At 53.4% G+C, this 27,523-nt stretch overlaps 2 protein-coding genes across 2 annotated transcripts; one reads left to right on the top strand and one right to left on the bottom strand.

Annotated features, from left to right (window-relative positions):
* The first annotated feature begins 6,836 nt into the window (after window positions 1-6,836).
* METTL27 (methyltransferase like 27) lies at window positions 6,837-11,000 on the top strand. Its single transcript, XM_036887361.2, is given in 7 exon segments — window positions 6,837-6,939; window positions 7,251-7,377; window positions 7,880-8,008; window positions 8,220-8,355; window positions 8,715-8,807; window positions 10,609-10,729; window positions 10,731-11,000. Coding segments are annotated over 6 exon segments (849 nt in total). The 5' UTR covers window positions 6,837-6,939; window positions 7,251-7,254; the 3' UTR covers window positions 10,978-11,000.
* A 784-nt stretch (window positions 11,001-11,784) lies between these two features.
* CLDN4 (claudin 4) lies at window positions 11,785-13,603 on the bottom strand. The gene has a single exon (XM_036887362.2). It carries the CDS (start codon window positions 13,344-13,346, stop codon window positions 12,717-12,719), a length of 630 nt encoding a protein of 209 aa, XP_036743257.1. The 5' UTR covers window positions 13,347-13,603; the 3' UTR covers window positions 11,785-12,716.
* Window positions 13,604-27,523: the final 13,920 nt, after the last annotated feature.

Raw genomic sequence — 27,523 nt, 5'->3', positions numbered from 1 at the left:
ACAAGTTGGACAAAATTGCTTCAAAATACGTGCAACTTGTAAAAAGAATCACCCCCAAGTGCACAAATTTTATTACCTCATAAACCAATATGTGGAAATATCCATTTCAACCAAGCCACTTTCAGGCAATCCACCTGCAACCTAAGACTAGATTTTGAAAATCAAAAAACAAAAAACAAAAACATGGTGAAATATAAAGAAGGGTCATTGCTACCTTACAATTAATCCAGATGTTTTTTTAACAAAAATGCATAAATGCTAGCAATTTATGCTAGGTTGCAAAGTCACACCTGTAAGGTACAAAAATCGTCAACATAAGAAACAAACAGCAATAGGAAATAAAATTTTCACCAGTTCACTTACTAATCAGGTTGTTCAGAATCAATGTGTTCAACGCACTTGTTTCCTTCCATCTCACCCAGACCTCTCTGAGAAACTCTCCCACCCACCGCCCACCCACCCCCCACCCCCCACCCCCCACCCATCCTCAACTACACTCTCTAGCTACTTGCTTTTTTCTCTACCAGGTCTCCGTGTCTTAAAGAAAGTATTCCTCTGTCCATCAAAGGACCTTTAAGTTGTTTCCATATCTTGACTATTATCAATAAGGCTGCAGTGAACATGGGGGTGCAGATACCTCTTCACCATCCTAATTTCAATTCCTTTGGATCTATACCCAGAAGCGGGATTGCTGGATCATAAGGCAGTCCTAATTTTAATTTTTTGAGGAGTCTCCATGCTGTTTTTCATAATGCCTTACTCATTTACATTCCCACTTGTGAGATAGATAGACAGCCACAAGGGACTATTATTCAGTCTCTTATAAGAAAAAGTCCTGGCAACATGGATGGAGCCACAAGATATGCTAAGTGAAATAAGCAAAACATGGAAAGAGAGACACTGCACAGTCTCACTTGTATGCCTCACTTGTATCCAAAAAAAGCTAAACTCATAGAAACAGGGAGAAGAATGTTGTTGCCAGAGGCTGGGGATGGGGGGAAGGAGCCTGGCCAAAGGGCACAAAGTTCCATTTTCAATATGAGTATGTTCTAGAGAACTAATGTATAACATGGTGGCATCATTACCTATACTGTTTATATGCTTGAACTTTGCTAAGAAGATCTGAGAGCATCTCAACACACACACGGATTAACTATACAGAGGAGATAGATATGCTAATCAGCTGCATTGTGGTGATCACTTCATGGTGCACAGGTATATTCAACACATCCAGTTGTTACCTTAAATAGACACAATTTTTTTTTAACGGAAATGATCCTCAGCACTACGTCATTTGACCACTTAAACCGTGACGTTGAAAGAAGTCCGGCAGCCACCTTACTGCCCCCCACCGCCTGGCCAAAGTCACCCATAAACTGCCTGTTCCTGACTCTGCTGTAGAGACACCACGAGTGAAGCCAAAAAAGGTAGTGACAGTCTGGGACAAATGTTTGGAACTCATGAAGAGCCCGCAGATCAGTCTCCAGAATATGCAGAATATTCAAGGAACTCCTTCAAACACAAAGAAAAATAGGCTAAAAATCCAGTAACTCAGTAGAAACACATAGGCAAAGGCAATTCCCAGAAGAGGAAACCCAAAGAGCCATTCAACTTATCAAAATATGTATGCAAATTAAAACGACAATGCGATACTCTCATTACTCACTCCCAAACACAACGTCTGATGACACACCATGGTGTTGATGAGTTCATGGGGCAACCAGAGAGCACTGATGGGGCCCAGGCCCTGACCCTGCAATTCCAGGTTGGTCTTCGGATCCTGAGAGCCACCCATGGTAAGAAATGTGTGGTACAAAGACACCCATTATACATACAGGTGAAACTGAAACAAGTTAACAAAATAATTATTACCCTTACTACAAGCAATGTGCCCTTTTCTTTTCTATTCATTCTATTTCACAACCGACTGATTTGTTCTCACTACCCTCTAATAGGTTGCAAACAGTTTGAAAAGCACTCCTTCCAGAAGCATTCACTTGTAATCAAAGAAGCATGCACAGGGCTATTGGCAGGATGTTTTTCTCTCAACAGGGAAGTGGATAAATGAACTGGGTGCGTCTGTCTCAGGGATGAATAAGCAGTGGTTAAAATGAATAAGATATGTATGCGTCAATGTAAAACCAGCTCAAAAACATAGAGTTAAGTGAAAGATGAAAGTTAGAGTAATAGCTATAAAATGATAGCATTTACATAAATTTTCAAACCCATTAAGCAATATTATAATACTGTTCTGGACATACATGTAGTAAAAATATATAAAAAACACCTAGAAAGTCCCCACTAATTCATGGTGATAACTAGTTCCCTGGGGCAGGAGATGGAGGAGGAAGTCAGATGGGTGTCAACTGTAATGCTCTCACCTTTTCTACATTCAAATATTCTGAAGCAATTATGACAAACTGCTAACATTTATTCATTCAGGTGGTGGATACCTGAAGGCTAAGAACAATCCAGTCAAGCAAAGAACAGAAGGAAGAATGATCCAGGCCCAAAACCCAAAGCAAAGGCACTGAGGTCACCATGGCATGTTCCAGGAACAGCAGCAGCCAGGACCGTGGGGTGAGGTGGGGAGAGGTTAGGAGCGAGGTTGGTAAACAATGTGGATTTTGGGTTTTAAGCAGGGAAGTAAGTTTATCAAACTTACACTGTTGAATATATCATTCTGGTTGGGCAAAATACATCATTTTGTTAACTATTGAAAATGAGTGATGAACAGATCTGTGGAGGGTTATTGCACTAATCTCTTCTTTTGTATGTGTTTGAAGTTTTCCATAAACCGAAGGAAAATAATGATTACCTCTGGCTACTGTGGGGAAAATGGACTATGGGTGGGGGCAAAGAGGGAAGCAGGAAGGCCAGGGAGGAGGCCAACTCAGGGGTCTGGGTGAGAGGGTTAGGTGGATGGTTCCAGAGTTGTGGAGGTGGACGAGAGAAGCTACAGGATTTGCCAGTGGACACAATGCGGCACCAGAGGAAAGTGGCTGGGGCTGTGCCCCTGGCTGCAGAGTGGTTCGGGTGTCTGCAGAGACAGGAGCACGAGGAGGGGCAGGTTTGGGCACAGGGAGAAGGAAAGCTGGGTCTGGGCACATTGTCACAAGGAGCCCACAGGCTCCAGGTTCCAAAGGGAGGTGTCAGGAGAAGGATTCCAGAGTTCAGGGCTGGGAGTCACCACTGGGGCATCACTGACTATCAATAGCATTTAACATTACGGCACCAGATGAGATCACCTGGGAAGTGGGTGTAGCCAGAGAAGAAAAGGGCCCAGGACGGAGGTGGGGGTGGGTGGAGGCAGCAAAGGAGACAGGAGAAGCAGCTTCTGGGGCAGGAAGAAGCTGGAAGGCAGGGAAATTGCTGTCTTGTCCCTAAAACCCCACAACCAGTCCCCCCAAGGCAGCCCCTCAAGGCGCCCTGAGTCTGCTCAGGACTCCGGCTCCTGCCAAAGAATCCCCCCAGCCTCAGAACTTTCCCACCAAGACCGCTCTCCACACCGCCTTCTGGGGCCATCTTTGTACAATGCCATTGACTGTAAGCCCCTGTCACTCACACGGTTAGAAACCAAGTCCCATCCTGGCGGCCACGCGCCCTGTGACCTGGGTCCTGCACACGGCAAAGGAAAAGAGAGACACAGGGAGACAAGGCCCAAAGCTAGCCTTCCCAGGGCTTTGTGAGGACACACAAATGCTTGAGCGGCCGTCACCATCTTGTGACCAGGAGGAGCCGACAGAGCAAACGCACAGCAGAGCAAATGGGGGAATGGAGCATGGGTCCTTGTGAAACTGGTTGCCGCCAGGCCAGCCTTGGTACTGGCAGCCTCTGGCCTTCTTGTAAGAGGAAATAGCAAACCACCTTGGACTGGGTTGCTGACACTGACACTTGCCCTCAGACATATCCTGACTGACCCCCATGTCCTCACACAGGCACACACCCCCAGCCAGCCACGCCGGGACCCTGAAAGCCATGCCTCCCTCCAGAACTCATGCCTACTCACCATCTTGCCTGACAAGGCTTCACCCTTTTCCAGTTGACCCTTGTCTGCTCACCCTGGCTGCAGGATGACTCACCTCTTCTCAGTCCCCAGCAGCCCTTGGCCTGTACTTCTGTGAGATGAGACAGGTTTGAAATACAAACCCCTGCTTTAACTATCCCTCGTCACCCCAAAGTGTCTTCTGTTACCCAAGCCCTCTCCCCATTCTGGCAGCAGGTGGACTGGGTGGTGTCCCTCGTCCCAGGGGAGGGTCATTTTCAGCAACAGACACAGAAGAGCCTTTTGGGCCCCAAATCTTGGGACTTAAGGGGTGCTTAGAGGAAACAAATGGTGTTGAAGAGTCAGACACAGGCCTGGTCCTGGGTTCTGGAGAGGAGCAATGGACTGGGCTCAGAGAGGGAAGTGGTGGGGCCTGGGGTCCACACCTGCCAGGAATACAGCAGCATGCCAAGACCACTAGCCCCCACTGGTGTCCCCATGGCAGGTCTCGTCCTCCAGCCAGACCCAGGAACCGTGGCTATAGGAACCATGTTAGTGCTCACAACCCATGCAGTACCCAGTCAGTGAGCAGAGTACACTGAGGGGCTACAAAAGCAGGCCCCCTGGGATCCCATCCTGGAGCAACACCAGCCACCTCTGATGGTCCAACAGCATGGCCTTTACTGGGGCTGTCACCTTACTGGGGCTGTCACCTTACTGGGGCTGTCCACCTTACTGGGGCTGTCACCTTACTGGAAGCATCACTCCCATAATAACATTCTTCCACATCATCGGGCCCACCCACACCCACCCCGGCAAAGCAGTGGTCCCAGGCGCTAGACGGGGAGTCCAGGAGGCCTTAGAAGAAAAGACACTCCTCCCCATGTCCCTCACTAGAATGGGGTGGGGTGAGGCTTGTTTCTGACTCATCTGGATGACTCCAGGTCCTAACAGACAGAAAGTGCATGATAAATATTTATTAGCCCTAACAGTTACCAAAGGGAAAGGGACTGGGAAGGAAGGGATAAGGGGTAAAAAAGGGGCATTACTATTAGCAGACATAACCTAGGGGGGGTTATGGGGAGGATGTACAACACAGAAAAGACAAGTAATGATTCTATAGCATCTTACTATGCTAATGGACAGTGACTGTAATGGGGTATGTGAGGGGGACTTGACGATGGAGGGAGTCTAGTAAACATAATGTTGCTCGTGTAATTGTACATTAATGATACCAAAATAAAAATAATAAAAGATAAAAATTTATTTATTTATTTATTTATTTATTAGCCCAAATGTTATATGAGGCTACAGAGACGTGGCCTATGACATGGATGTCAGTGGGCTGAGCTAGCCCCATCCCAGGGCTCCTGATGGCTCAGAAGTGGCCATGTGACTCAGTCTGACCAATGGTTTTGTGAAGGAATAAACTTAGTTGGCCTATTTTTTGCCCTTTCCCCTTTGTCCCATCAGGAGGTGAGGCAGCCATGACGTGGTGACAGACAGGAGGACAAAGGCCTACAACACAAAGGGGAAGTGACAAGAGACTGGGCTCCTGATGGCATAATAGAGCCCCAGACCTTACCGCCCAGTCTCGGCTTCCTGTATTAGGCCTGTAAACCTCTCTCTGTTCAAGCCACTGCTGTGCAGGTGTTCTGTTCTGTGCAAACTGTACCCAATAGATTCATAATGTGCTCACAGTACATCTTTGGACTAAGACAGATTTAGGTTTGGATCTTGACTGGTGACAGTTGAGATCTGGGTTTCCCTTACCAGCTCTACTCCCCCAAAACTGCTCTTGCCAAGGTCCTCTCCCATCCTGTAATATAGAGGGTCCTCAAGCTGGATCCTGAGCCCTCTCCTCTTCCCTTTCTCTTCTCTCTCTGTACATCTCACCTATACCAGCTGCCTCAGTCACCACTTGTCGTACTCATGACCCTGAATCCGTCTCCATTCTGAGCTCAAGACTTTGACATCAACAAACTTCCAGACACCTCAGAGTCAATATCTCCAAACTGTCAATATCCTTTGTGCCCCAAACCTGCTCCTCCTCCTGGGCCTCCCTGCCATGAATGGCACCTCCAAACCCAAAGGCTCAACTCCTGACATCTTGCTTCCACACACCACATACTCTCAACCATCAAAACTCTGCCACTTCTACCTCCTAAATATCTAAAATTCATCCACTCCTCTCCACAGCTCTATCAAACTTTCATCCCCTACGAGGGTTCTCTGGATTAGTGCCAGGTGCCCCCTCTCCCCGCCACCTCCCAGCAATCTGATTCCCATCCAGTAGTCTGGGGTGGGGCTCAAAGATTTGCATTTCTAACAAGCTCCTTAAAGCCAGCCCTGGAGCAATCCAAGCTAATGACACTAACCAGATGTTGCAGGTCTGGACTATACAAGGCTCCCTCCTCTGTCCAATACGGAGCCCACAAGCCGCGGTGACTATTTAAATTATTAAGACAAAATGAATTTTAAAATTCAGTTCCTCAGCTGTACATTTCAAGTGTTCAACTGCCACTTGTGGCTAGTGTCTGCCATATTGAACAGGTGCATTACAGAACATTTCCATCAACACAGAAAATTCTACCGCACAGCGTTGCATAGACTTTAATGAGCGTTCTAAAAATGAAGGCTGAGTCTATGTCCCTGCCTTGCCCATAAGAATTCCGAGGCTCCCAAAGGACCTCGGGAGCGGCGAGAGTACAGAGATGTCCTTAATCCCAGGAACCCTTCTCAGGCGAGCCTGGATCTTCCCAGGCTGGAGGAGGGTCAAGAACTTGGAGCTCATTGGCTGGTGGTGGAGGGGCGGCGGCCTGCGCTTTCCTTTGATTGGGTATTTTCTTTCAGCGGAGAGCCAATCATCGAGGGCGACGGGGTCAGACTCCGGCTTGCGGCACAGGCCCCGCCCCGAGTTCCGGGAGCCCACCGACCCCGCGGTCTGATCCTTGGTGAGGGTAGACTCTCTGCCGCTTTAAAGACCCCTCCAACCCAGACGCCGGCTCTCCGCTGCGGGGGTGGGGGTGAGGTGAGGGCAGGTCCGCCCTCCCGCCGCGCGGAACACTCCTCCCCCAGCCCGGAACCCCTTGTGTCCAGTCTCGCCCCCTCTGGGCTCAGTGTCCCTGCCTGTGAAATGGGATTGCGCTGATGGTCTGGAGAGGCCGCATCCAGCATCCTCTGCTGGGCATGGCGGGTAGGAGAGGAGGAGGGTCGGGGCAGGGGGATTGAGGTGGGCCTCAGGACAAAGGCCTTGTCCCCACAGGAGGATGGCTCAGGAGGAGGGCTGGAGCTTGCGCGAGGTGCGGGCGCGCGTGGGGGCCTCGCACGGTATCACCGACCTGGCCCACAAGCTGCACTTCTATGACCAATGGGCTCCGGACTATGACCAGGTAAACTGGGCCTGAGTCCTGGCGTCCACCTTCCTGGCTCGCCCAGCCTCAGTCTTCCTATCTGTAAATCGGGAATAGCACTGCATCCGAGGACGGCCGTGAGGATGAATTGAGACTGTGACGCAGCCCTGCAGACTTGTTTTTCTGCACTGGCCACCTTTCTGCCCCTTCCCTCCACTCCCATAGCAGACCTGCCCTCTGACCCACCCCATCGCTCCCCAGTGGCTTAGATCATATCTAGAGATCAGGACTGCAGCCAAGGCAGAGGGGCTACCTGGAGGAGATGCCATTGGCGGCTCTCTCTCCAGGCCTGGTCCCTGGCCAGGGGAAAGAAAGCCCCTCTTGACTGAATCTCCTCTCACTGTAGTCGCAGCAGGGCCCAAGCCCCCAACACACACACACAAACACACAGCTTGACCTGGCTGACTCCGGCTCACCCCACATGGAAGTCCCCCAAACAGTGGGGCAGAGGGTGGCAGCTGGCTCAGCACTCTGTCCCCAGGATGTGGCTGCCCTGCAGTACCGTGCCCCCCGCCTTGCAGTGGACTGCCTCACCCAAGCCCTACCAGGCCTGCCCCTTGATGCCCTGATTCTGGACGTGGCCTGTGGCACCGGCCTGGTGGCTGCTGAGGTGAGGTCTCCCTGAGTCCCCTGACCTCTCTTCAGCCCACTATTTGCTCAAATTTCCTACCACCATTGGCCCCAGTACTCTGTCTCACCCCATAGACTCACTAGTCCCAAACACTTTGAGCTACGTTCCCACAGGGCCTGCTGCCTTCCGGGGTGCAGGGACCCAGCTGGGAGGTGGCAGGCATGAGCTGTGACTTGAGTCCCCACCCCAGCTGCAGGCTCGGGGCTTCCTCCAGCTGCATGGGGTGGATGGGAGCCCAGGGATGCTGGAACAGGCCAGAGCCCGTGGTCTCTACCAGTGCCTCAGTCTCTGCACCCTGGGCCAGGAGCCTCTGCCCAGCTCTGAAGGTACTTCCCCACCTACCCCAATACCCCAAGACACACCTCCTGACTAAGCCCACCTTCTTGGGGCCCCCTTCTCCTGTCCAATTTCCATCTTCCTTGCCCAGCCCTCAATGAACTCCCTCTCACACCGAGGCCCCTGTTGCCTTGCTGGGACCTTTGCTGAGTTCCCATGAGCCCCCTCTCTGAGCCCTCCATCCCAGGATCTGACCGCACCAGGAACGTGCCACACCTGCCATATCCCCCAGCTGCAAGTGGCCGTCCTGCTCCCTCCCCAAGCCCTACCATGGATACCTTACTCCAGGGTGGTCTGAGGCCACATGGAAGACATGCCACCCCACCACCACCCCCTGCCCCCCCCACAGGATCCTTTGATGCTGTGCTGATGGTGGGTGCCCTTAGTGATGGCCAGGTGCCCTGCAGTGCGATACCTGAGCTCCTGCGAGTTACCAAGCCAGGTGAGAAGCAGCCTGTCCAACCCACCCACACACCTTCCCTTCTCCACACCTGTAGACACAAGCTTCAGAACCACTCAGGCCAAGCGAGGAGCAGGGTCCTGCTCAGAGTCACACAGCCTGGCATCCCACCCACCTACTGCCAGCCCAGGGGTTGGCCTCAGAGGCCACAGTCAACAAACGCAGGCAAAGAGGCCACGTAGACGGTGGCCAGTCACCTCTTACCTGCTGGACAGCTCCTCTCTCCTCTGGAGCCCCTGTTTCCTCACCTATAAGCAGAGTGGCATAGTCCCTTCCCCAGAGGATTGCACTAGAACTGGATAAAATGATGTCCCTAAGGCCTTTGCTTCCATCCTAGCATGTCGTAGGGGCTCAGCCATGTTCTCTCATCTTCCAGCTTCCTCACTAACTCATGCATAGCTGTCAGGTGTCTTTCTCTTTCCTGGTCTCAGTTTCCTCATCTGTGAAATGGGCCTGCCCAGATGAGATGCTAGCTGTAAGCACTTTGTGTAAACTCCACAGGTGTGGCTGATGTGCAAGTGAGGATTGTGTTCGCTGCTCTCCTGTTCTCCTACCCGATGCCTTGCCCTGGGTTTGCCTTTGCCCCGGGGCGGAAATGCAAGTGCTGCCCTCTGGGCCTCCATCACCAAAGGAGCCTGGGGGAAAAGGCCAGGCCAGAGGTGGGCCCTTGAGAGCCACGCATGCTCAGTGCCCTGAGAATTCAGAGAAGAGAGGCCTTTCCAAGGCTGGGAGGGGAGCCAGGGTGGTCTACACGGAGCACAGGCTAAGTGAGGCCATGGAAAGGACAATGGCAGATCATGTGGCACTGATCTGGATGCAAGACAGGATCAGGGAGTCCCAGAGGTGCCCCTCTTGCAGCAGAATGTCTTCTCTTTGCTCCCCTCCCCCCACTGGGTCCAGCAGGGGCTGTGGCTAAGCCTGGGAAGGTCTGGGCAGGCTTCAGCCTCAGGAGACCATGGAGGTGGACAGATGCAGGGGTATTGGTGGGGTGAGAGAGCAGGGCAGTGATTGGGCTCAGGAGGGCAGGAAAGTCCCATGAACAGAGGCAGTGAAGACCAGGCCTCCCAGCCCAGCCTCTGCTTGTCAAGTCCCCTTAGCCGGCCAGAGCCCAGTCTGCATGCCCACATGTCCAGACTCCCCTGCTTCAGAGCCCTTCCTCTCTGCCAGGATCCCCCTCTGCCAGGAGTGTCCTGCATCTCACCCCTTCCTCCAGGAAACCTTCCGGAAGGTCTACTGTTCTCTCCCAAGTGTATCTGAGCTGGCAGCGGGTGAACTGTAGGTGTCTGGAGAGGACCTGAAGAGATGAGGGCATTCTGTCATTCAGCCAGTGCTGACTGACTGTGCCAGCCTTCCTGTGAGACAGGGTGACCAGCCCCACTCTGCAAGCTGGCAAACTGAGACTCAGATAGGTGAAGGGACTCACCTATGGTCCAAAGCCCATGTGCTGCCTTCCTGTTCATCCAGACACAGCCAGCCTACCCCCCAGCTGAGGGACTGGGCCAGCAGTGAGGAGGGAGCCCCCTTTATTGAGGGGATTAAGTCAAGAATTCCCAGCATTAAGGATCCATGGGCCTTGAAGGGTGTGTAGGAGTCCAGCAAGCCCAGGAGAGTATTCCTGGAAAGAGAATAGTAAGCACCAAAGCCTGGAGATGGGAAAAGGCTGGCCTGGGACAAAGCCAGGAGAACTTACACCCTTGAGCATATATGAGCAGGGGGGGCCAGCCCCTGGAAGGTAGCGCCTGTCCCTTCTCCACTCACCTCCTCCTCCCCCACCGCTCCCCAGGTGGGCTGGTGTGTCTGACCACCAGGACCAATGCATCCAACCTTCAGTACAAGGAGGCACTGGAGGCCACCCTGGATACATTGGAGCAGGCCGGAGCATGGGAACGTCTGGTGGCCTGGCCTGTGGGCTGCTGGGAACTGGCCACCTCAGCGCTCGAGGTGGTGCCTGGCACTTCTGACAGTGATAGCTTCATCTCCGGCATCATCTACCTGTACCGAAAGCAGGAGGTGGCCCAGGTTGAGGGAGTGGGGCCCAGTCCCCAGCCCCTGGCTGGCCTCTGACCCTGCATGTGGCCTCAGCCAGGCCTCCTCCACTTCATCTGTAAAATTGGGCCACTGCGCCACCCTGTATGAGAGCTCTGCCTATTAAATGAGTCCCAAGGGTAGGCAGCACTCTGCCTCCGTGTTTCTCTTACCCCTGCGGAGAGTGACATCTTTTCTGTCCTGAGAAGGACAGAAGTGAGAAGACACAGGATGGAGGCCCCACCCACAGATGTGGCTTTTCCAGGGCCTCTCGCTCTAACTCCCAGACTAGGCCAAGCCCACCACGAGTCTTGGCACTTTCACATGGATCTGGTTTCCTCCCTAAAGGGTCAGGGCTCCACGCTCAGGGTGTGCCTTGGAGACTAGGCAGGTGAAAGGGCTCTGATGACTGTCAGCACCATGGAGACCAAACAAGGCTGATGATAACTCTCCCAAACAGGCCTCATGCAGGAGGAGGCTCAGAACCGGGCAGGCAGGCTTCAGAGAGGTAGAGAAGGGAAAAAGGACATTCAGGCCGAGGGCAGGGACAGCCTGAGCAAAAGCCAGGAGGTGGGACCTGGATGGTGAGCAGACTAGCCTGGCTGCCCGAACAAAGCTGCCACAGTGGGAGAGGGCAGGTGGCCATTCCCGAGGGCTGGGTGTCCTCCTCTGTCCTCCCTCCTGGGGCACCCTGCATTTCATCCCCAACCAGGGCACACAGTATGTTTCCTGTGTCCAGACTTCACTCTCTCCCAAAAGAAGGGCTTGACCAAGGTGACTTTCAAGGTCAGGGCAGTTCTGATTTTTCACAGTTCCCAGGACCAGTTTCTTAAGTGTTCCTGTCCTGGTCACAACACAGGGATACTGGCCCCCTGGCCAGGCCTCCAGCCCTGCGTGTCCCACTTCCACAGCTTAAGTCAGAAACGATACAGTCTCCTGTGCACAGGTTCCATTTATTGTAGAAAATAATACTAATTACCATGATGAATAGATCTTACTAAATTACAAAACAAACCACAGAGGAAGCAGGGAAAAGCCCCAGGACTTCCTGGGATGTGGGCCAGAAAAAGACCATTCCCCCTGCCCTCCCCAGGCTGGCCAATGACCTCGGCAGGGGCTGCAGATACACAGATGGCCAGTATCAGGGGGCCCGGGGTCTGTCCACTGAGGCTGCTGAGACCCAGCTGTGAAGCTGCAGGGTGGGGTGGAAAGGGTGTGGGCAGCCTGGGCTGCCTCTTTGTCCCCCTCCCCCACCACTACCCAAACCAGTTTGTAGCACCTTCACCCCTCCCCCCAAACCTGTCCATCAACTCTCTGTCAACACTGTGCTCCATGGGAGGGTGGGTGAGCGAGGTCCTGGCCATATTCATAGGCCACAGGTTTCCATGGGCAAGGCCAAGCCTGGGTGCTTGCTGACCCACCCAGAGGATGCAGACAGCGTTAGTGGGGACAATCAAAGAGAGAACAGGGACCAACATGGGCATGGGCAGGGCACCCACTCAGAGGCAGAGCCCAAGCCAAGTCAGGGCTGCGCTGTCTCGGCCAGCAGGCGCTAGCTGCCCGCTCAGCCGCCACACCCTGTTGCTTCTGCCCCCCTCTCCTGCAGCCATGGCCTGTCAGAGGAGGGTGGGACGGGAAATGCTTTCTGTCCATCCTTGCTGGTGTAGAGCAGGCCTTGGGAAGGTGTCCATGAGGGCCAGAAGGAGCTGAGAGCTGCCGGCCAACAATCTGGCTCAGTCCCTGCTTGCCCAGCCCCCCTTTCCCGCAGCAGCCTGCATCTGTGGCAGGGCCATCCTGGGGGTCACAGGCTGTGCTGAGCTCGGTCCAGGGAGAAACAAAGCCAACGGTGAGCTGAACGGTGGTACCTTACACGTAGTTGCTGGTGGGGGCGGAGCGGGCAGCAGAATACTTGGCCGAGTAGGGCTTGTTGGTACGGGGTGGGCAATTGCAGCAGAGCAGAGCCCCACCGAGCATCAGCAGGCCAGAGGCCGCCCAGCCGATGTAGAGTGAGGCACCCATCTCCCGCTTCTGGCCTGAGGCCACCAGGGGGTTGTAGAAGTCGCGGATGATGTTGTGGGCTGTCCAGGACACGGGCACCATCATCAACAGGCCAGCCAGCAGGAATACGACTCCCGCCACGATCATGGTCTTGGCCTTGGCACTCTCATCCTCCACACAGTTGGTGCACTTGCCACCCACCACGGACATCAGCACGCCCAGCACGGCCACAATGATGCTGATGACGATGAGGGCGCGGGCCGCCTGCAGGTCCTGCGGCAGCGCCAGCAGCGAGTCGTACACCTTGCACTGCATCTGGCCCGTGCTCTGCACCACGCAGTTCATCCACAGGCCCTCCCAGATGGTCTGCGATGTGACAATGTTGCTGCCGATGAAAGCCGTCACACGCCACATGGGCAGCGCGCAGCTAAGTATGGCGCCCAGCCAGCCCAGCACGGCTAGAGCGATGCCCATTACCTGCAGCCCCATGGAGGCCATCGTTCTGTGTCTCCTGGTGTCTACGAACTGGAGAGCTGTGGGGATCTGGCCCTGGAGGCTGCAGAAATCCAAGCGCAGAGGGTGGACCCTTGGTGGACACTGGGGAGGCCTTTCACTGCGAGTCCCAAGGCAAAGACAGTCAAGTCAGCCACCAAGTGCCTCTTCCTCTCCGAGTCAGAAGCCAAAGGGTGTCTCTCCTGAAAGTCAGAAGCAGGAGCCAAGCGAGTGTGACCAGGCGAGCTCCTGTTCTCAGACTAAAGATCAGAGCAGTTATAGGGCTCTGCAGGGGGCGGGGGCAGAGGGAGGGGTTTCAGTCCCTGGAGCCTCCCACTGACCAGTTTCTCCAGATTCCTGAGCCCAGGCCAACAAAGGCACTTTAAGTCCCCAGCCCCGGGCCCCTGAGTCACCCAGTCTCAGAGGAAACTACCCTCTCCCCTGCCCCCAGGGTCCCTGCCAGGTCAGCGGGGAGACAGACACTGAGTCACAGCCAGGGGTACCTGGACATGCCTGGGTGTGGGGCAGCCAGGCTGTTGGGAGGGTCCCCACATCTCAACCAGGCCAAGTGAGTGGACAGGGATGGTGACCCTCAGGGGGAGGGTCTGAGGATGAAGTCCTGTGAATGCCAGAGAGCAGCCCCACCCTGATACTGCTGTTTCGTCCTTATCACCTTTCTCACTGGCCTGATTGCTGCCGTTTTGATTCTCATCATCCATGCATTCGTCTCAGCAGATGTCTTGACACTGTCCTAACGAGGTCCAGTTTGGGGAAGGAAGAGCTGGGGGACCAGGACTCCTGGGTCCATCACGTGCTCTCCCAACCCTCACCACCCCCACCAAACTCCCAGCCCTGCCTGAGGATGGGGCCTCAGAGGTGATGCCCTTTGAGCCAAAGAGGGAGGAAGACTACCCCTGCCACAGAAGTTTTGGCCAGTTCCTGCTGGAGCAGAGCCTGCTCGGCCAGAACTGGATTGGGGGGGTCACCAAGAGCAAGCCATGCAGATAAAGCAAGGATGGGTACAAAGTCCCATTAGACTTCAAAGGGAGCAGAGAACTCAGGGTGGAGGTGGGTGCCAGAGAGGGGAGCTGTATGGCACAACTCCAGGGGGTGCTGTATTCTGGCATTACACTGCAAAGGGCACTGATGGGCCTCTGGGCTTGTGCAAGGCAGCAGGACTGGGTGAAGGAGGACATTCAGGGAGAAGGAGCAGCTAGGGCCAAGGGAGAATGGTGGGGAGATGCAGCTGGTTCCCAGTGGAGGACTCCCAGCTGTGGGGATTGGGGTAGTAGGGGAAGAGCCCAAGTGAAAGGACCAGAAATGTCTGCCTGGAGCATCACCAGGCACGCAGGGATGAGCAAGGGCATTGGATGCCAGGCGGAGACATGTCCTCACACCTTACAGAGGTGTCCCTGGAAATGGGAGGGTGAAAGCAGGGCAGGGTGCCGAGGACTGGGAAGAGTCTGGTTGGGAGGCAGGGAGCTCCAGGGCCTAGAGAGAAGGGTCATTGAGGAGAGAGAGTGGCTGAGGCCCATCCAGTCTGGATCAAGGGAACCCCTGACCCTCCACATGGCCACTGTGTCCCTTCCCCACTCTGCTGGGGGTTCCTCAGGTGCCAGGGCTCCAACACCCCCTGAGCCCGCAGCATTGTCAGCACCCCACCTGGCACCTTGTGCTGTGTGTCCAATTCCAGTAGAGACCTGGCCCTTGAACTTCCTAGGGAGAATCAGCCAGCAAGCAGGATTTGGGTTGAAGCCACCTGTGAGCCCTGGGCACACAGGAGGCACTGGGTTGGGGGTGCTGACTGCCTGGTGGACCACAGGGCTGGCTGGGACCATGCACTGTGGTGGGGAAGTTGAGGTCTTGTACTGTGGTTGAATGTAAACACATCTGGGGGCCTGGAGGACAGAAGTAATGCCTGATTCACCCTCAGAGCTCTGCATAGGGGTGGCACTGCTCAATTCATGGTCAAGGCGCTCTGCAGAAGGAGGCATCTGGTTCCGGCTACCCTCCCCCGCCCCCCATCCCCACAGGCCCACACACACCAAGGCAAACAGATGGTTTCTGCCATGACCACGCCTCCCTGGGGTTTTCCTTGCAGGGCTCTGAGGAACAACACACACAGGCCTTCAGGCTCAGCAATAGAGATAAGGTCGCTTGGAGATGAAAGGTAGGAACTTTCCCGCAATGAGCTCATCACAGACCCCCTGTCAGTAGGCAGGCCAGGGACTCTTGTTGCCTTTGCACAAATGGGTAAACTGAGGCTCAGAAGGGCTGGAGGCTTGCCCAGGACCAGGCGGGCATTCCATTGTCAGAGCCTCTTAACCCAGGGGTCCCTTACCCATTGTCCAGCCCTTCAGCAAGCTTTCTGTGTACAGAAGTAAATTGGCCAGATGGACAGGACCCACTTCCCACTCCCAGGCCTGCCAACTTCCTGCCAGTGTTCTCTTGGGACACAGCCAACTGGCCCTGGGAGGAGGAACACACAGAACTTTCCACCTGTGGTCCAAAAGAAGTGACTAACTAGCTGTCTTTCCCTGCCTGGCTCAGCCACGCACATCAGAGGCAGGGGAGGGCCTGAGGGCTAGGAAGAGGGCAGGTGCAGGAGGGGCCCCTGTAAAGGGCAGGCCCTGAGCAGGGAATGTCTGCAGGGAGCCCAGGTGGAGCTGGGGGCCCAGGTGTGCAGGGGGAGCAGGACAGATGTCCTGGGGGAGCCGTGAGCAGCTCTGCACATGAGTAGAGCTGGAGAGAGATTTGTTGATACCTGATTTATGCCAGGAAACGCTGGCTAGGTCCCCCCACCTGCTGCAGGAAAACACCAGCCAACCAGTACACTTCCCCTGCACCCAGGCTGGCTCCCTGAGCCTGGCCCTCCCAATAGCTTAGGCAGCCTTTTACTGTGACACCTGATAATGTGTCTGTCATTCATCACCTTTGCTTTGGGACAGGGAGGGCAGGGCTGGCATTTACTTCTTTTCCCTTCTCCCAACTACACTGTATAATTTTATGACAATAGAATTGTATCATAGTGCTGGTTTTATCAAGGGTAGCCCACTTCCCCACCAGATCCCTTCACCCATCCCTGCCCACCCAAAACCATCTTGCCAGCCCTATGGCCCCAGGGAAGCCTGATAAACTGGAGCCTCAGCTGACAACCTTTTTTGTCAAATGAGGACATGACTGCTCTTCCCCTACTGAAGACAGGCTTAAAGTGGGATGAGATGTGGAAAATGCCTGGTGAGCTGAAAACTTTAGTACCAAAGCTAGCAATTTTAGTGTCCATAAGCCTTCTCTGTGAAGACACACAGATAAAGCTGGGATGGTGCAAAGTCCCATGAGACTTGCCATCTTGCCACCTGGGACCTCAGGAAGCCTGTGCTATCTTTGAGCTTCCAACTTCCCTTTCTGTCACATGAGGACATGCTGCCTCTCCCCTAAGATGGGCGTAACAAGATGAAGATGTGGAAATGCTTCATGAGCTGAAAAATTTAGTAACATGAGGAGGAAGGAACTAAGCCCAAGACATGAAAAGGCCACCCCTCAGCTCTGGTGCCACTGAGCTAGGCAGGAGCTAGGGCTTCTCAGACTCCTGGTCCCCAGTCCCCCAGGGACTCAGCCAAGGCCTCAGTTACAACAAAACACAAAACAGGCGCACACACCATGCCCTGTGTGCTGCTCCCTGGGCGTCCTGCTAGCAAAGCAGCTGATTAAGTCTCCCATCCAAACCTGGGCCACCTGCTGCCTTCTGAGCCCAGGCCCTGTGCCCTTCTAGGGACTGTGCCTGGCCTGCTGGACCCTGTCAGGGTGGTCAGAAGAGTCTCCAGGGGCCAAGCATACCCTGTCCCTGGACTTCCACTCCCTATCCTCAGGAAACAAAAAGAAAAAGCCAGGCAAGCCAGTGCCAACTCAGAATTAGTCCTCTCCACCAAACATGATGTTGTGACCCTTATAAAATTAAGCAGATTTTTGGGAGTGCCCTCACTCTTAGTTCAAAATATCCGTCTAACTGAAGTTAGTCCAAAACTATACAAATTTTCAGGAGTTCACTAACTTCTCAGCTCACAGGCCCAAGTTAAGGTCCTGTTCCTTATTAACCAGGGAAAATTCCATTAAGCTATAAAATGTTTAAATTTCAGTAAATAGCCTAGAATGGGATGTCACAATCCTCGATGAGTATAAAGATTGTATCACCAGTTCACTTCAGAGCCATCTCCTTGGATTGTTCCAGGAGGAGGATCTCATGGAGGCTTATAGCAAATAGGCAGGTACTTCCAGACCCAGGCCGGTGTGGACTGGCCACCTCCCGACAGCTCTGGCAGCTATGGAGGTTTCCTCAGGGTGGACCCAGTGCCAGCTGGAGGGCTGGGCCCTGACCTGGGACTTTCAGAATCTGGAGGGGGCACATGGGGACCCCTTTGTGGCTTTTATGTAAAATAGCCCTAGCCCTCCCTGGGTTGAGTCCCTGCCCTGCCACCACCAGTTCTGTGACATTAGGCAATAGAATTAAACCCTCTCAACCAATTTCCTCATCTGGGTAAGGAGGATGCCAACACCTCCTTCCCTGATGCTGGGAGGCAAAGATGTGGAGTCAGGGTCCTGGTAGCTGGGCCTTCTCAGCCCTGAGATTCCTCTGCTGCCCTGGCAGAGATCCAGGCAGCCCAGCAACAGCCCTGAAAAGCCACAGGCACCAGGCTCAGAAGTGGAGGCCTGACTCCAGGCTGAGCAAGTAGTCCCTGGCCGTGGGCCAGGCAGCCCGCACCAGAGGCCATTCTCCCCACTTGGCTCTGGATGGGGTAATGACAGGCCTGGTTGCACCGGAGGCCTGACTACCCAGCCTGGCCAGACTGGCTGAGCCGGTGAGGCCCCAGGCTGGGCCCTACATGGGCTGAGTAAAAAAGTGGGAGTGGGGGTGGCATTGCCAAGGAAGAGAAGCAGCAGCTGGCTGCAGCCCCACTGCCCTGGCACAGAGGGCACCGCTGGGGACAGGATGGAGGGACAGGGACAGGTCAGAGGGAGGGAGGGGCTGAGTGAGGGGATGGGGGCTCCCTGCATGGGCTGGGTTAAAGAGAGGGGCTCAGATGGGGGAAAAGGGGAGGAGGCAAAGAAGATGGCACTGAGTGAGCTTTTAACTACTTTCCATTAAATTAACCATCCAGTTCCAGCTTGTTTGGCAGTTCCAAAAAGCGCCATATGTCTACATGACCTTGGCCATTCTCACCACCCCATCCAGCTGTCCAGCCCTTCACCGGCCACTCCCCTACTTCTCTGAGAGGGACATCCCCGTCGGGTGCAGAGGCCTCCTTCCCACCCACCCATCCCGGCCCTCCCTCCCGCTCCCCCTCCCTCACTCCAGGGCAGATTTCCTCTGCTTGGTGTGTCTTCACTTCAGTCTTCCAGAGGCAGTGAAAGGAGAGGACCTGAAGTCTGGGGAACCCTGACTAATCTAATCTGATGGAGAAGTCAGTCCTGCCCAGCCCCACCCGCCCCAGCCAGGGAAGCCTCCTTCCACCAGACCCCTCCTCCCATCGGCCCCTAGCCAGCCAGTCAGCCAACTGTTCTGGAGCACGGCTACGGGCCAGGCACTGGTTGGTGCCTCAGTAATATGAGAAATCGTTTTCTCTTACTGCAAACCAAGCAGGGCCATCACCGTTCCCATTTCAGAGATGAGAAAGCTAAGGCTCTGACACTGACATGACATTCCAGGGGCACCCAAATAATGACAAGATAGGGATTTGCACTCAGCCCTACCTGATTCCTGGGACTTATCCTCTACCCCCACCCTCCCCTTGGCTGCTCTTCATTTGTTTCTTCGTTTATTCTTTCACAAAAGATGCACTGAGCACCTGCACTGGGCCAGGCCCGGGACTGGATAGGGGAGCTCATTGGGGAATCAGGCCAGTGCCTGCGCACAAACCCCCTGGCTCTAAATAGACAATGCCCTCCACCAGAGTCCTATTCTGTGTGAACTCTGAAAAGGAAACCGGTCAGTTCCACCTGAGGCCCAGGGCAGGTTTTCTGGAGGAGGCAGCAGGTGGGGAGGAGACCTAAATGTGAGTAAAAGCTTAGAAGTCTATAAAGGGAGAGTTCTCCGAAAAGGGGAGTGACAAGGGGCAGAGACCCAGGGCCCCTGAGGAGGGGTGTGTGGGGTCTGGAGCCAGGCAGGTGAGGGAGCCAGGCTGGAAAGCAAGTTGGACACATCAGGAGGGGCCCAAAATGCCAGCCCAGGAGCTTGGGGGCACAGGGGAGCCATGGATAGGCTTAGAGCATGGGCAGGGTGGGCCAGCTGTGACTTGTGGGGGGGTTCCTAGGCCAGTATGGTGGGTTAATTGGAGGGGGTGAGGCCTCCCTGCTTTAAGGTAAATGATAGAGCCTCACCACAGGAGAGGCAGGGCTTCACTGGGGGGGCAAGCTGACCCAGGATCAGCCCGGACCCCCAGAGCAGCCCACTGGCCCCAGGGGTCAGGACAGGCCTTGTCTCCAGAGGGCCAAGCCAGGAGCTGGGGTCTTCCCAAGCTGCTTCCTTTCTGCCCCATAGGTCAGGGCCTCAGAGGATCCTGGAACCCAGCACCCTTTCCCTTCAAGCAGCCGGGACAGGCCACACACCTGACAATGACGACTTACAGAGAAGCTGTCCTGTGACACACTGAGAGGGAGAGAGAAACCAGTAGGCTGACTAGGGACTCCCAAGCAGGCAGCTGGTGAGTCAGCAGTGACGGGCCAGGGGCAAAACCAGAAAGCCAGGGATCTAAGTGGTATCTTGCCCAGCCCCAGGTGACTCAGTGATTATATCTCCCTTCCCTCCCCATGCAGCAGCCCCCAGGCCTGGCCTCCCAGGCATCCTCCGGGCTTTCTCCTCCTGCATGCCTCCCGGCATGGATGGAATAAGTGCCACCCACAGATCCTGATCCCGTACTTTCTCAGGGCCCTGTGAGTCCAGCAGCCAGACTGCTGTCATAGTGCCAGGGGCTCCCACTGAGCCGACGCAGGCAGCCCTCTCTTCCTGGCTCCCAGCTCTAGTCAGTGTAGCCCTAGGAAGGGCACACTCTGCCCCGACCTGCCCCATCAGCTGGGGGAACAGGAGGTGGAGCCCAGCCAGGAACAGCCACGCTTGTGGTTAGGTTTGAACTTTTTAATTTTTCAATGTTCTTTTTATAGCAGGGCTTAACCTGCATGGTTTGAACTTTCGACATGTACCTGAATACTCACCCACAGCACTCAATCACGTCCTCCCTGCTTCTCTCCAATGGGGCTGGAGATGCTGCAGATGCCCAGGGGGCTCGCCAGCTGCCATCAGCTTGGTGGCACTACCCCTTTGCCTCACTCCACAGCTTTCCATCCAGGCCAGGCCTCCCCACCCACTGGTGGTATGAAGCTCCCACCACACACCAGGGTGTACAGCAAGGGTCCTGTGTTTCTTTATACCCTTTCAATCACCTTATTCTACTTCTCTGCCATCTCAGCAGGCTGGCAGGAAACTCAGTCTCAGCCCTTCCTACAGCCCCTTCTCTGACCTTCCTTAGTCACAGTCCCAGATCACCGGGAAGTCCCTCCTTGTCCCATCAGCCCTGGCTGCCATGGAAACCTCCAAGCTCTAGCCTACATGGCCCGTTCAGCACCGGAGGCTCAGAGCCTCCCAGCTACACTGAAGAACCAGAAATCACTGAATCACACAGCCATCAACTAAAATGTCTGTCATAGTCTGGCCCAGCCTTCATCTCCTGCCACATATCCTAACATCCTGACCACCTGCCTGGCCAATGCACCTGCCAGCCACTTGTCCCTTATCACTAAGCTTTGAGCACACTATTTTCCTCTCAAGCCCCCTACCCTTTGCACACACTGAGACCTCTTTCTGAGGACCCGCTCAGCATTTTGCCACATGGCAACCCCTGTCCTGTCCTTTAAACTCCTGGGTCCGAGACAATTCAAGGACTGCCCCTGGGCTCTCCCAAATGCAGATGATCACCCCCATCTCGAGTACTGGCCACATTGTGTGAATATGGCTCCCACCTCTCCCACCCACAAATAGGCAGGAATGATGGTTTATTTTTCTCTGACTCACCCGTGAAGAGCCTGCATGCGTCAGACTATGCATCAATGCTACTGAACTATTGTCATCAATGGAATAAGAGTGAAAAATAAGGCACATAATCATACAAATAAATGATTGAATAAATAAATAAATGGAGAAGAGAAAAACCTCCTGTGCAGAGAAGTTCCAAAAATAGTGGTGGATCCTGTAACTGAATTCACGGAGGGGAAGCATGACCCCCAGCCCGCTCCCGAAGTGTGGGCCCACAGAGAGACAGCCTCCCAAAGAGGACAGCATGGAAAGGGGGCAAAAGAGTAGCTTTACAGTAGAGAAACCTGACAAACACTGCCTCAGCCAGGAGATCAAGGTCAACATCAACAGCCATAAATCATGTTGATAGTATACATACCTTTGATATGATGTGGAAAAATGTCACTTCACCTCTGTGAGCTTCCTCCCAAAAAACTCATAACCCAGACTAATCACAAGAAAAACATTAGACAAATCCCAATAGAGGAGCATCCTGCAGTGTGGCTGGGCAGGACTCCTTAAAACCCTCAAGGTCATCAAAGACAAGGAAAATGCGGAACTGTCACCACCAAGAGGAGCCTAAGGCAACAGCGTGACTGTAATGTTTCCTGGATGAGATCCGGGGGCAGAAAAAGCCTATTAGCTAGAAACTGGAAATCAATATAGAGTATGGACTTTAGTTAATAATAATGCATCAGTATTGGCTCATTAATTGAAACAAATGAACCACACTAAGGTAAGGTGTTAATAGTAGGAAAACTGGGTGTGGGGTTGTGTGGGAACCCTCTGTACAGGTGTACCTCGTTTATTGAGCTTCCCTTTATTGCACTTTGCAGATACTGTGTTTTTTTTACAAACTGAAGCTTTGTGTCCACCCTGTGCTGAGCAAGTCTGTCAGAGCCATGTTTCCAACACATTTACTCACTTTGTATATCTGTGTCACATTTGGGTAATTCTCACAATATTCAAACTTTTTTATTATTACTGTATTTGTTATGGAGGTCTGTGATCCATGATTACAACTCTCTGAAAGCTCAGATGGTGGTTAGGATTTTGTAGCAATAAAGTAGTTTTTAATTAAGGTATGCACATTGTCTTTTAGACGTAATGCTGTTGCGCACTTAATAGACTACAGTATAGTGTAAACATGACTTTTCCATTCACTGGGAAACCAAACAAAGCATTTATTTGATTCATTTCATTGTGATACTCACTTTGTGGTGGTATTCTGCAAGTGAACCAGCAATGGCTCTGAGGTATGCCTGTACTATTGTCTCAATTTTTCTGTAAACCTGATGCTGTTCTAAAAAAAAAAGTTTATTTTAAAAAAGGAAGGAAGGAAGGAAGCCAGCTGGCTGGGCCCAAGCCCTGCCTCCTCTAGGGAGCCTTCCTGATTCCTGCTTGGGCAGTGAAAAGGCATTGAGGTTGCCAGCAAGCAGGCCTCAGTACTCAGCCCTGCTCATGTCCCAGAACCTGATGGAGAATGTCCTGTTCTCCGGAGATGCAGGCTGAAGTACTGAGCACTCATCTGTCATGGTATATCCATGTAACTCTCAAATGGTTCAGAAAAAAGTGTATGCATGTAGGGAAGGGAGAGAGAGTGTGCAAATGCACAAAATGTTAATAACTGGTGAACCTGGGTGAATGGTATTTAAGTGTTCATTACACTATTGCAACCTTTCTGTAGGTTTTCAATGTTTCAAAATAAGAGACTGAGAGAAAGCTTAAGAAGTGACCAGTCAGGCCTTCCAGGTTTCACACATGCAGTGGCAATGAGGCATGGGGTGGGTGGTACAGCACCAGAGGCCTGGAAGATGGGAGGGCAGAGAGAAGAGGAGGGTGAGGCCCAAATCCTCTGGCCTAGCAGGTGCTGAGGTGCAGCTCAGCCTGTGTGGGACACAACAGCCAGCAGGTGATCAGCAGGAAAGGAGGTCCTCACACCTGGCTCCCCCATCCAGCCCATCCCACCACCCTGCAAACCCCAGAGCCACCCAAGGCCTGGGCCACACAGATTCTGCCCACTCCTTCCCCACAAAGACAAATACAAGGGCAATACTAGCTCCTTGCCAGCCCCACAGCCACTGATGTTGCAATTCCCTAGTCTCCCCCCAATGCCTGACCCAGCGCTGTGCACACTGGGCTGCCCTGCTGGGGGAGAAGGGGCCCTCCTATCCCATCTAACTCTGAGGCCCCAGGCCTCCCTCTGGGATGAGTCTGATACAAAACGATTCTCCCCGATCTTTCCCTCCTCTGTGCTGGGGAGCTCAGGCCTCGCTGTCTCGGAGGACAAGACCAGGAACATTAATAATAATGACTACCCAGATGTCCAGAGCAGTGCTATCCCAATGGTCAAAAAAGGGGAACCAACAGAAGTGGTCATCAGTGATCAACAAAGTCCTATATCCATACCCCAGAGTTATCTTTCAGCCATTAAAAGAAATGAAGTGTTGATACGTGCTACCACATGGATGAACCCTGAAAACATTGTGCTAAGTGCAAGAAGCCAGATAAAATGGCTACGTATTGTATGATTCTGTTTACATGAAATGTCTAGACTATGTTAAGTATGTAGAAACAGAAAGCAGATTAGTGGCTTAGGGTTAGAGGGGATGGGTAGGCAGGTAAAGGGTACAGTTTCTCTTTAAGGTGATGAAATGCTCTGAAACTGATGGTGGTGATAAATGTGTAACTCTGTGAACACACTAAAAACTACTGAATTCTGTACTTTAAATGGGAATGTGAACTGGGTCTCAATAAGACTGCTTCTAAAATAGTACTTCTTGAATGCCTGGTGGGTGCCAGGCAGGCCCCACACAGCCTCTGTCAACCCTCAGGACACAATGACTAATAATATCACCCCATCCCACCAATGAAGGAACTGAAGCTTGGAACATTTATGTGACTTCCCCAGGGTGACAGAGCCTGTGGAAGTCTGGATTTGAATCCAGAACTGTCCCAAACCAAAGTCAAGTGTGTGTAGCCACAGCAACAAGCATCAGGTCCACTCAGGTTTGCCCCCAAGACATGACTGAGAGCCATGCTTGGTCGGGCAGGGGAGAAACTCAGAGCCCCACTGGCCCTATCTCCAGGGCCATGGGCCAGGCCTGCCTGACAGGGTGCAGGGCTGGGGTGAAGGGTGCGGGACCCTAGAAGGGCGGTGGAAATTCTGGGTATCTATCCTCAGCAACGTCTCCCCCCAGTCACAGCCCCTGGTCCAGAATGAACTGGGACGCCAGCATTAAGTGCCCCCTGACTGTGGCCGGCTCCCCGCCAAGGCTGAGCCACCCCGGCTCGCTGAGGCTCTCGGGATACGCCCCCGTGTGTTTGCTTGTGGGAACTGCAGCTTCTGCGGTGCACGCCCCGTCGACGCGAATTTTGAAAGTCGCTCCCACGCTCAGGCGGTGGCCGAGGAAAAAGGCAGGATTGTGACAGGTGTAAATACGATAGGGCTGACAAAAGTACCCCCAGTCGGGGTTCAATAAAAAGGGGCACAGTGTAAATGGTGACCCATAGGTAGGGTTTACAGACTTTCCATCATCATGAAAAATAAAACCTGACCAGCGTTTTGGGTGGCAGAGGTGCATCCGCCCCAGCAAGGGTCCTGAGGCGATGCCCTTGGGCGTCTGCAGAGGGCACAGCACGTGTGGCGTGGCTGGGGCCCCGATGCAGAGGCCAAGGAGGTGGCCGCCCAGGGCAGGACCCTGAGGTCCCAGAGAAGGGGTAGCCTGCACCCGCGGGGCGGTGCCCGAAGCCGCTGCGCCCCCACTGAAGGCGAGCGTCACGGCTGCCCTCAGCCAGGTCCCGAGGTCGCAGCCCCGCGCCCATGGGGGGTCTGTCGGGAGGTGTGGGGGCGCCTAGACCAGCGGGAAAGAGAGTGGGTAGATGGGTGTGTGCTCCTGAGGAGAGAGAAAGAAGGGGGGCAGGCGAGGCAGGTGCTGTTCGGGAGTCCCTAGGGCCATGACAATGCCAGTCAGTCCCCTACTCTTCTCCCCTCCCCTCCATCCCCCTGAGTCACAGCCTGGGCCTGGGAAGATGATGAAACCCTGGCTCTCATGCTCTTAATGGACAGCCAGCTAGGCCAAAGACAAGCTGGCCCTCTCCCAGACCCCTGCTTCTGATCCCACCCACACCTCCCCATGTCCCGCCCACCACCACCCCCCTGGAGAAAAAGAGTTCAGCGTGGAGACAAGCCGCAGAGAGCGAAAGGGGCCTAGAAGAGGGGTTCAATGAGGGAAAGGGGCTCAGGGAGGAAGGGGAGCTGGGAAGGTCTGGGAAGGGAGGGCCTCCCAGCAGGTCCTGCAGAGGGGCCACAGGACCCAGAGCAGTCTAGATCAGGGAACACCCTGAGGGGTGGTCCCAGCAGGGGCCGCGTCCCAGCTGGGCAGTGCCCTCAGCACAGCTTGGAGGCAGGCCCCAGATTCAGTTTCAGCTGAAAACTGGAAAAAGCAGGGCAAGGCCTCCTTTATGGCTCCCAGCAAAACCAGGCCCTGGGGGCAGGGAAGAAGTTTCTCAGGGCCAGTGGGGATGGAGGAGTGACTCATTCCTCGCTCCCAGGGTCCGTGACACCGCAGAGCCAGAGCCGGGGAATTACCTAAAAGCAGGCAACCAAGCCAGTCTAGAGAAAACAGCCCCATCCGACCCTGGCCACTCTCACCTCACACCTCCCCAGTCACCCACAGGGAGCGACAGACCACACCCGGCACTGTGGACACCCAGGATGGTAAACACGCATGCTTTCACACAGACACAAGCCCACGCACCAAACCAAACCCAGGCCTCCCAGCCTACCACCCACAGGCACTCACAGGCTGTGCCCCGAGGAGACCCCTGCATTGCTCCCAGCAAAGCACAGCACCCCACGAGCACAAGACCTGCTCACTGACATAGCAAGGCCACAGCAATCTTAAAGAATCAACTAGCAATATCTAATAAGGAGGATGACAGGTCTACCCTGTGACTCAGCATTTCCACTTCTAGAGAAATTCTCTGGCACATGGACCTGGAGGACAAGGACATGTCTCACCTCTTATCTGTCATGGCAAAACACTTGGAAACAATCCAAATGCTCAACAAGGAAAGAATGGATATGAACTGTGACATAGTCACACAATAAAATACTATACAGCAATGAAAAAATAATACAACACTGACACCCAACCACAACATGAACTGACCTCACACACATTATATGGAATTAAAGACGCCAGTTACAGATGAGTTCACACTGTGATTTCATTCATATAAAGGTCAAAATACGCAAAAGTCATCAGTGGTGACAGGAGTTAGAAAGTGGCCACCTATGGGGAGAAGGAAAGGGAAGGGACACCGGGAGCCTTCTGGAGTTATGGAAATGGCCTATAGCTTGATGTGAGTGGTCATTACACGGTATGTACAAATACAAAGATTTCATCAAGCTGTGCCTTTAAGGTCTGTGCATCTTAAGGATCTCCCTAAAGGTATCTTACACCTCAAAAAAAGAAACTGCATAGCAAAAGGCACCATCAAAATGGCAAAAGAAAAGCCACATCTGGGAGAAGATATTTGCAACCCATATGGCCAACAGATGTCTAGTAATGAGGATAGGAAAAGAAATTCTGTAAGTTGGTAAGTAAAGGGCAAACATTGCAATAGAAAACTAGGCAACCTCATCAATAAATAGCCCACAGAAGAGAACATTGAATTAACAACAAACGGAAAGGTGCTCAATGTCACTAATAATCTGAGAAATGAAAATAAAAACAGTAATGAGGTGCCATTGTGACACCCATAGAATGACCAGACAGACAACAAAATGATGCTACCAAGTGTTGCAGAGATGTGTAGCAATAGGAACTCTATGACATGCTGGAGGGAGCATTGATCAGTGCAACAATTTTAGAAAATCATTTGGCAATATCTGGCAAGGTGGAAGGTGCATATGCTCTATGATCTAGCCATTCCACTTCTAAAGAAACTGTCATGTGCATGCTCCTGTAGGCATTTAGAAGGATGTGTGTCACATCTCGTTCATTGTAACAAAACAGAAACAACCCAAATGCTCATTAAGAGGAGAATGGGTATCAACGGTGCTATACTCACACAGTGGAATACCACACAGCAGTCACAATGAATGAACCAGAGC

This window comes from Manis pentadactyla, chromosome 10 (genome assembly GCF_030020395.1).
Source record: "Manis pentadactyla isolate mManPen7 chromosome 10, mManPen7.hap1, whole genome shotgun sequence".
Classification (NCBI taxonomy): Eukaryota; Metazoa; Chordata; class Mammalia; order Pholidota; family Manidae; genus Manis; species Manis pentadactyla.
This window is presented reverse-complemented; position numbering and strand designations above follow the sequence as displayed.